This window comes from Phasianus colchicus, chromosome 2 (assembly GCF_987193195.1).
Source record: "Phasianus colchicus chromosome 2, bPhaCol1.hap1.1, whole genome shotgun sequence".
Taxonomy (NCBI): Eukaryota; Metazoa; Chordata; class Aves; order Galliformes; family Phasianidae; genus Phasianus; species Phasianus colchicus.
The window spans coordinates 75,207,955-75,217,542 of record NC_143437.1 but is presented as its reverse complement, the minus strand read 5'-3'; the positions used below and the strand labels follow the sequence as shown (position 1 = coordinate 75,217,542).

At 38.5% G+C, this 9,588-nt stretch overlaps 1 protein-coding gene across 1 annotated transcript in view; it reads right to left on the bottom strand.

Moving 5' to 3' along the window:
* Nucleotides 1–9,588, bottom strand: part of MDN1 (midasin AAA ATPase 1) — a 92,524-nt gene that overhangs the window by 1,421 nt on the left and 81,515 nt on the right. The window contains exons 92-101 of the mRNA XM_090136019.1: nt 9,282–9,483; nt 8,600–8,767; nt 8,072–8,229; nt 6,222–6,311; nt 4,298–4,413; nt 3,552–3,726; nt 2,546–2,619; nt 2,342–2,456; nt 1,312–1,375; nt 574–716 (exon numbers count right to left, since the gene is read on the bottom strand). Coding sequence (XP_089992145.1) covers nt 574–716; nt 1,312–1,375; nt 2,342–2,456; nt 2,546–2,619; nt 3,552–3,726; nt 4,298–4,413; nt 6,222–6,311; nt 8,072–8,229; nt 8,600–8,767; nt 9,282–9,483 — 1,305 coding nt within the window. The remainder of the gene's footprint in view (nt 1–573; nt 717–1,311; nt 1,376–2,341; nt 2,457–2,545; nt 2,620–3,551; nt 3,727–4,297; nt 4,414–6,221; nt 6,312–8,071; nt 8,230–8,599; nt 8,768–9,281; nt 9,484–9,588) is intronic.

Below are 9,588 nucleotides of genomic sequence, written 5' to 3'. Positions count from 1 at the left end.
GCCCACATGACAGAGCTTCCCTGAAAAGCTTGCAGATATTTCAGCTCCCAGCCAAGGAAATCTAAACCACTTATTTCCTACTGCATATTAAATATGGAGTCCAGCTTTCTCAATTCAGGCATGGCTCTCACAACTCTTGTCTGTCTGATGTTTAATTTCATTCTGGTTCCAGCTCTCAAACCAAGTGGAGACTGCTGTCAGAAGTGATCATGCTGAACCAAAACTGAACATGCAGAACAGGTACAACAAGCCGTCTCTGAAATTCTGAATCTGTCAGCCTGCCAGTTACTTCTCTGGTGAAGAAAATCTACAACCATTAAGATGGCAGTTTCTATTTAGACTTTGTGATATGGAAGCTGATTTTTTTTCTTCTTTTTTAATATAAAAGAGGACGAACATCACAATTGGGAGAAATCCTAGATGACTTGAGAAATAAAAAACTGAAACTGCCCTAAATATGTTTGACTTCTGCAATAGATAATACAGTTGTAAAGCACTACAAAGGCAAGAAAACAATTTGTTTTACTTCTCACTCACATCATTTGAATACTTCTCCCTTGTTCACACGCTTACCCGGGAGTTAGGATTGTCCAACACTACGAAAATAACGAAGATGTTGGCATTCTGAGCTGCTTGGACTGCTGCTGTCACTCGTTCCTTGCCTTCCAAGAAAAGGCCTCTTCCATCAGAGACGATCAAAAGCAGCTGTGCAGTTTCTGAGCACAAAGAACATTTTAAATTCCAGCCAGTTAAAAGTAAGCCATTTAAAAGGCAAATAGACTACTTTGTTGCTAGTTTCATGGGTATAATGGAAAACCCCTCAATTTTCCTATGGAATTTAAATCTTTATCAAATAGAAATCTGTGACATAACATTAAGCTGCTTATGAGTAGGTCAAGAAAAAGAGTTTTTTCCCCTCTGCATAAAAACCACTGAGAACTGGGATAAAAACCAGTTCATCACTACCATAAACAAAGATGAAAGACATAGAAAATATCCAACAAACTGAGCCACAGCACTGTCTTTCTTCACAACTGGCTGCTGCAATTAAATGGAAGGAGTTCAAAACTACTTCAAAATCAGGTACCTACAGGCGTGTCTACACTAGCATTTCATTTTGGACAAAGACTGGTTTTGGACATTTCCCTGTTGTTCTCACATCACAAAGGAATGCTGCAGTGCACAAAAGGGATTACTTTTGGATGAATCTGAACAAACAGCCCTGTGTCCCCTGCAAGCCTTTCTGGCAAGGCATTACTTCAGGAGCATTCTGCTGACATGGCAACAAGAACAGTCACAAAAAAGGCTCACCTGGATTCATATTTTGAGACAGCTGCTGTGCTGCAGCAAACATACTCGCTGATGATTCTAGAAACTGCAGAGGAAACAAATGAGAAGATAAAATTATCTGATCATAAAATAATAAGCATAATGTAGCTTTTTTAAATAATATATTTCTGTATTTTAAATGCCAATTATTTTGGCCACCTACACAGACTCATTTCTTGGCATTTACTTGTATTAACTCAAGTTCAAATTTGATCTATACTTTTGAACTAGGGAACCTTTAGAAAATATATCATGTAACACAATTACCTGGATTTAAAAATTGCCAATTCTAATAAGGCCATCAAAACTTGAGTAAATTGTTCAAGTGATTAATTATGTCATTAAAAAATACTCTATTTCTTTGGCTTTGACTTGCAGCAAAATTATCTAAATTACATACGCTTCATTGAAAAAACATCAACTGTCAAATACAGCCAAATTTGCCATTTGTTAAACTATTTGTAAAACTATATTTGAGGTATTTTGGTCTCCCTTTTTCCATTTATAGAACATCTTATTCAAGTTTGGAATGGTAAGAATGCAAATACCTTGCTAAAAGCAGAACACTTTGCTGATGTCCAGAAACTATTTCTATTTCTACACAAAGCTCTTTTCAGGAAACAGGCCAGTTTGACAAACACTCAGGCTGACAAGCAAAGTTCCTTCCTATTCCTACAGTGGAATCCATGACATGAAAACCTCTTAAGCTCCCATAGGCTTTGATGGGGTTTGTCACTGGGCCACAGATAAGAGCAAGATTAATAGCTTATACCTTAAAAGGTTGAGACCAAACACAAACGGAGAAAGATGAATGCTTAGAAGTGATATAAATCAGAACAGAAAATGGAAAAAAAAAATCCTTACTGTGGTCATTTTGTTACCTGACGAGTTACCACACACTCAGATATAAACAACCAAAAAAAATTACAAAGTGATCACACAAGCACTAGGCAGCTAATGCTTTTGTTGGGAAAACATGCAAACCTGGTGCCCTGGAGGCATTCATGTGTACCTGAGCTATTTTTGTTTTCTTCTGCTGAAATTTGCAAAGGCGCAGTATCCGTGTTCCTGACTGGTCACTGAACTGTTCATGGAAGGGGTGAAGCAGCTGAACAGTTTCTCCAAAGCTTTGGGAAATAATAAATACATAAACAATAAATTAGTACTTGCATTCCCTTCTGAAATCTGAAGGAATCAACTTTTCAAATAAACTCACCTACACACAGCAATTTGTCCCACTTCTAGAAGAGTCAGTGCATTCCCAATGACTGCCAGGGATTCATATGCAAGCTATTAAATGTAAAAAAAAAAAAAAAAAAAAAAAATTAAAAAATGGGCTACTCCACCTTTTTCCTCACAGTTCAGTATTCAGTACAGAGAATGTTATTGAAATTCACAGAATCATAGAACTCTTAGAGTTAGAAGGCCATCTAGGCCAGTCCCCCTGCAATGAACAGGGACACCACACCTGGAGGTTGCCCAGGGCCTGATCCAGCCTCACCTTGAATGTCTCCAAGGATGGGGCATTCACCACACCTCTAGGCAACCTATTCCACTGCCTCATCATTCTTATTGTAAAAATCTTCTTCCTTATATCCAATCTAAATCTTCCTCTCTTCTACTTTGAAACCACCTCCCCTTGTTCTATTACCACAGTCCCTGCTAAAGAGCCTGTCCCCTTCTTTCCTGTAGCTCTCTTTTAGGTACTGAAAAAAATTGTTTGTCACCATCTAGTAAAACATATGAAGAGACTGCCCATCGTTTTTCCTGTTACAGATTTGAGAGAACCACTGCCATAAAAATACACCAATTCTATCTGAGGATTTCTGCTGGTTGATTTAGACAGCAATACCACCTCAGGTGGGCTAGTGAAATAAACACTGAAGTAACTGTTTTGAAGGAAACGTGCGTGTTTCATAAAGATTTACAAGAGATCTGTCATGAACTAATATTTAATCCTGCACAGCTAGACAAACTTCAGTATTCTGTCAAGAAGAGAAAGGATCTTTTGTCTAATAAATTTCTTTCAGTTAACATTCACTGGCCTTTTAGCAACAAATCTCTTAGGCATGAAATCACAAGGGCTCAAGCCCACAGACCAGAAAAAATAAATGCCCTAGAACCACCACTTCTTGGGCTTTCCAACAACCATCACTTCTGTGTCAAACAGCACATCAGCCAGAGACAGTTTCCTTGTAACTCTTCCAAGGTTTTATTTTTACCTGCTTGGAGTGATTGTCTATCATACTAGAGGAATCATCAATAGCCAAGCAAATCTGGTACTGTCGTTTACTAGGCTTGGTTCTTCGCAACCAGATCTTATCTTTTCGGAACTGACTGGCAATGTATGGGATCACTTTGCGCATGTTCAGTCTTTTCCCTGTTCTGTAGTCTCCTCTGAAAGTCAAGAAAGAAAAAGGCATAGTTATGGGACTTTAAAGTAAATATCTCGTTCCAGAGATCCTGGACTATGCAGCAAAACACAATATTTTACATTAATTTTTTTGATACTAAATATCCATATTTAGGTATAGATTAAAAAAAAACAACGCACACTTCTAATGCAAGATTGATGTTCAGTGCTTTTAAGTTCTTAACCCTAGATGCCTAAAATGGAAGAGAAGCCTTTATGCTCCTCCAGTCTGCAACTATGTGAAAAACATACGTTTTGCTATTTAATAACATCTATGACTCAACAACATTTCAGAGGTTTAAGTTGGTTTGATCACCACTGCACAGAAGAAAAAAGACTAGAGGCAATATCCTCAGGATATGTACTTCAAGTGTTTGTATTCCATAAAAAAAAACAAATATCTGAAGTTCCAATACAGAAGTAAAATGAGTACATTTGCAAATAGGAATAATTGCCATAACACAAGGAACAACACTGAGCTGCAACTGTACTTAAGTTAACCTCACCCCCCAAAAAAACAAGAGTTGAAAGAAATCTCAGTAAGATCCAACTTACTTCAGCTTGGCTGCCTGAGTGGGTTCCAGTATGAGTCGTAGCTGTTCACAAAGCTGCTGTGACAGAGGAGCTGTCAGGACTAAATACCTCTGCCACAACTGTGCTGCTTCCTTCTCCTAAAACATCATATATCACAGAAAGAAATAAAAGTGAATTATGCAAAACCAGAAAGTTGGGAAGCACAAACCTCTGTGTACCAATTAGGAAGTGAGTATCAGCTGAAACTATTTGGGTGCCTTATAAGTAAAGATGACCAATTGCATTCAACTTAGAATGCTGCTTGCTGCTACAAAACCACAATGTGCAATGATCATTCCCTCCAGAAACTTGAGCACTGCTGTTAATATGGGAAAATCTTGCAATGGCTGCCATCTTGTAGTTGGTATCACAGTGAGGCAAGCCATGGGGATGTGGTGCTTAGGGACACGGTTTGGTCTCAGCTGAGATGGAATTGTTTTCTTTAGAGTGACCAGTGTGATACTATGTTTTGGTTCGAGAAGAAAAGCAATGTTGATAAAACAGCAATGTTTATAGTTTATACTAAACAGTGCTATACAGAGCCAAGGCCATTCCAGCTTCTCAGCTAATACTTATGAAGGGCTGGGAGGGAACAGAATTAGGACAGCTGACTCATACTGGCCAAAGGAATATTCCATACCACGTGACATCATGCAGAAGGAGTTTTGAAGGGGCTGGGAGTTCATCCAACTCTCTTTCACTGCTCAGGAGGCTAACTGGGCATCAGTCATGGAGCAGTGAGCAATTGCTTGTGCATCACTCATTACATAAATTCATATATATATATATATAATACTACATACACACACAAGTCATAATTATTTTCCCTTTCCTTTTCTCTAACCATTTACTAACAGCTTTTACTTTGTGTTTTTTTCCTTTTGAAACTCTTCCTCATCCTACTGGGAGGAAGGGGGAGTGAGTGAATGACTGCGTGGTGCTCAGCTCCCTGCTGGGTTAAACCACAACAGTGGACTTGGTAGTGCTATGCAATGATTGGACTTGATGATATTACAAACCTTTTCCAATGTAAATGATTCTGTGATAAAGCCTGTTAGGTTCTCTATCATTATCAGTAGTGTAACCTTCTGCAAATAGCATACAGGGACAGGGAGGTGATTGTCCCCCTCTGCTCTGCTCTTGTGAGGCCCCATCTGGAGTACTGCATCCAGGTCTGGAACCCCCAGTACAAGAAAGACAGAGAGCTGTTGGACAGGGTCCAGAAGAGAGCAACAAAGATGATCAGGGGACTGGAGCACCTCCCCTATGAGGACAGGCTGAAGGAGCTGGGCTTGTTCAGCCTGGAGAAAAGAAGGCTGCGGGGTGACATTGCAGCCTTTCAATACCTAAAGGCAGCCTACAAACAGGAGGGGAGTCAACTCTTTGAAAGGGTAGATAATAGCAGGACAAGGGGAAATGGTTTGAAGTTGAGGGAGGGAAGATTTAGGTTGGATGTCAGGGAAGTTCTTTCCTATGAGAGTGGTGAGGTGCTGGAACAGGCTGCCCAGAGAGGTTGTGGATGCCCCGTCCCTAGAGGTGTTCAAGGCCAGATTGGATGGGGGCCTGGGCAGCCTGATTTAATATTAAATGGGGAGGTTGGTGGCCCTGCATGTGGCAGGGGGGTTGAAAATTTATGATCCTTGAGGTCTCTTCCAACCCTGGCCATCCTGTGATCCTGTGATACAGCATGTATCTGAAACATCCTGCTTTAAGAATAGCGTGTTTTGGTGTTTTTTTTTTTTTCAGATTATGCTAAACATAGCAAAAATCAACATTTAAACCATGCGATTCAGAGTATTTTGATTCCAGCCTGCTTGACTTCCTCAATGTTTCGACGGTAAGTAAAATAAAATAATGCAGCATAGGATTCTTAAGAAAGCATTTACACTAAAATGAGGTCACCAACCTCCTCTGGACTTCCAGACTGCTGTGTTTGCCAAGCTTCCAACTGCCTTTCAAGCTCCTTTCTCAACTCTTCCGGATCTCTAACAACATGCTAGAAACATAGTGATGAGATTTATGAGATGGTAAAATAAGTTCACACATCTGATGATCCCCAAATCTTATCAGACTATAAAATAGTAAGAGAGGTATTGTTCTTATTCCTTTAAACTCAAAAATAAATGAAAAACTCGAATGAAAAATCCATTCTAAATCTCCATTATTGATTAGCTTCCATGTACAGGAAGAATAAACTTCTCCTGCTGATTCCTACATCTGACACGATCAACATACAAACAAAGCTGGGCACATTGTAATAGACACTGAAAATAATCCAATACAGAACTTCAGAATAATGTGAATAAACTACCCTGACAGACATCAGATCTAATGACAGTGTAATCAAACCGTTTAATATTACATGGGCATTATCTTCCAAAATTGAAACTGCTTCAGTTAATTACAGGTTGTTTTTTTTTTTTAAATCTTCATTCATTGCACTTATGAAGAACCAAATGACACTTCCTCTTGGCCTGCCATCAAATACTGTATGGTAAGTAGTTCTGTTAAAGTTCTGTTAAAGGATACCTACATTTTATTACATTTTTTTCAACTTTTACCATACTTTCAGTGACTTCTATTCCTGATTTTTAAAACCATAACTCAATCATGCTCATGTATGGTCTGCATAATCCATAGATTATCCATTGAGAAAAATAAGCCTATAAATGCAAATCCAACAGTACCAATAACTTTTCATTCTGTCAGAAGCAGCAGCAGTCCCTCTGGCCACCTACTGCAGGCTTAAGGAAGGGAGAAATAATGTACATGGAGGGAGTTTTCTCTCTCTGAAAGATGAGAACTTGCACTTTATCCCATTCATGTTTCTCATTTACTCTTCAACCGATGCTGCAAGAGCTCCCTCTCCTGTTTCAGGATTTGCCTATCAATTTGAAGAGAAGCATCTATTCTGACAAAAGCAAAACACTCTTGCATTCAGTAGCCTTTTCCCAAAGTACTACCACGTTTAGCACTAAGGTAGAAATATCTGGCATAGCTGGCACATGATCCTTTTTGTGGTGTGTGCAGAAAGAGTAAAACACTTCCACCACCATCAGTACTCAGGACACTACATTATAAGCATAGAAATTCAATACTTCTGAAAAACAAACATAAAAAGAATTACTTTTTACTTCATCAACTGTTTCTACACCACCGACTGCCTCTATTTCAAACTTTATGATAAAATGTGGTTTCCACAGCTATTATGTGAAATTCTAGGATTTTTCTAGGTTATAACAGCATGTTTTGAATTGCAAAGTTCATAAAATAGAACATTTGTTATCAGCCTTGAGGAAGCAGCGTGTTGCAACAAAAAGGAGGTTAAATTATTGTCTACAATAGTATTATTAAAGTCACTGATGCACAGCCCTCTCATCACTCTAACCCCTTTTTATGGTCACACATGCCCCATAGCTTTCTGCTCCACTTGATTGTTTTTTCAGTAGATTCATCTGAGCAAAACAGTTCTTGACAGTTAGTAAAACAAAAAGTTTCTTTTAAGGGGTGAGGACGGGATCTTCCCACATAAGGATAGAGAGGAATTTCCATTTTAAAGGCATCATTCATTTGTATATACAATAGTTGGTTTTGTGTTACTTTTCATTCTGCTATTAAGGAACAGCAAGGTACTGAATTGTCTGAATCAAAGTAATTCTAAACTTCAATGTTCACAGAGCTTCATTAACTCAGATCACTGAAAACAAGCAGTTTCTATTACTGTAGCTGCAAGGAGAGACATGTTGAGTATCATACCTGGGAAGCATCCAGCAGAAACTGATGGGCTGTATGGATGGTAGAGTCCTTGCTTCTCTCTGGCTTCTCTTCAGTCACCTGTGGTAACTTTTCTCTTGTAGAGTCCTTGGCATTGTCAGAGTCTAAAATTGGGGTTTCTGACTCCTCTTCACCTGGTCCTACAATCACAGAATTAATCACTAACCCCGTGGATCACATATATATATATATATATATATACACACATATATATGTCTAACGTACTGGAAAATGTTTCCTTTTCACTTCTTCATAGAAGTACATAAAGATCAGAGATCATTAACTTGAAGGAAAGCAGTAATGCACTCTGTCACTTCACCAACTTAGGAAAAAGCTAACACTAGTTACCTGGCCAGAGTAAGAATACTGCTGCAGAAACATGAAATTACGATCAGATGTTTTAGTCTTACAGAAGACAGATGAATCCACTACACTTGAGTATAAATACCTATGTGCATGTTTAAGCATGCGTGTCAGCTTGCACTGAGAACTGTTTTTAAGTTAATGTACCAGAACTTTTAGTGGCAGTTGACTTTGTTTCTGGCTTCAGCTCCTCTATGTCCACTGCTTGGAGATCCTCCTCCTGCATTTCTGTTTCCATAGCTGTATCTTCAGGATCTCCCTCTTCATTTTCTTCGAGAGGCATCATAGGTTTCTCCTGTTCCTTGCTAGCTACATCTGTACAAAGGCAACATGAGTCATTAAGGAGAGAGGAATGAAAAAGTACAGTTACAAAAAAACCTACATTCTGAGCCCACTACATATAATCTTTACTGATCTTCCAAAGAGATCATCTGGGCTTTTGTATGAAACATTTGTGTTTAGTTTTCACTTTTCTGTTCCACATTGTGTCAAAGAGCTATTCCTCTGAAACTCTGAAGAGTAAACTTGAATAATTACTTTAATAGAAAGCAATTTATTTAATTAAATCTAGTTCAGATGAATATTTTTAAAGGATCATCAGTTTGATACAGAATGAGGAACTTGTTGCTTTAAGCTATATTTCGCAAACGTGGTAGCAATATGGACTTCAAAATAGATAAAATAAGATTTGGAAAGAAAGAGTTTTAAATAGGTTTAAAAAACTGAAATCCCACTTTTATGAGTAAATTCAATATTCTGGATGAATGAGGAATCATTCTAAATGAATCTGGAATGACAACTCTTTACACACAGAAATACCACCACATACCATAGGTCTGTGCATCATAGCATTCAGAACTTTGTTTAATGTGTTCAAACGCATCAGCCTCCTCCACGTTTTGTTTAGACTGAGTTGTATTCTGCTTTGCTTCACTGCTGGATTCAATGGTTCTCAGTCGCTTGTGGATGCGCTCGTTGTGATCTCCCATGGAGCGTTCATTGTCTGCCTGACCAGGTTTCCTCTTGAAACTCTGATAGAGAAAAATTACTACCATGAACTTCATGTGATGTGCAGCCAAATACCGATTAGAACGTGACTTCTAACAAAGAGATACTTAATATTAACCAGCAAACAG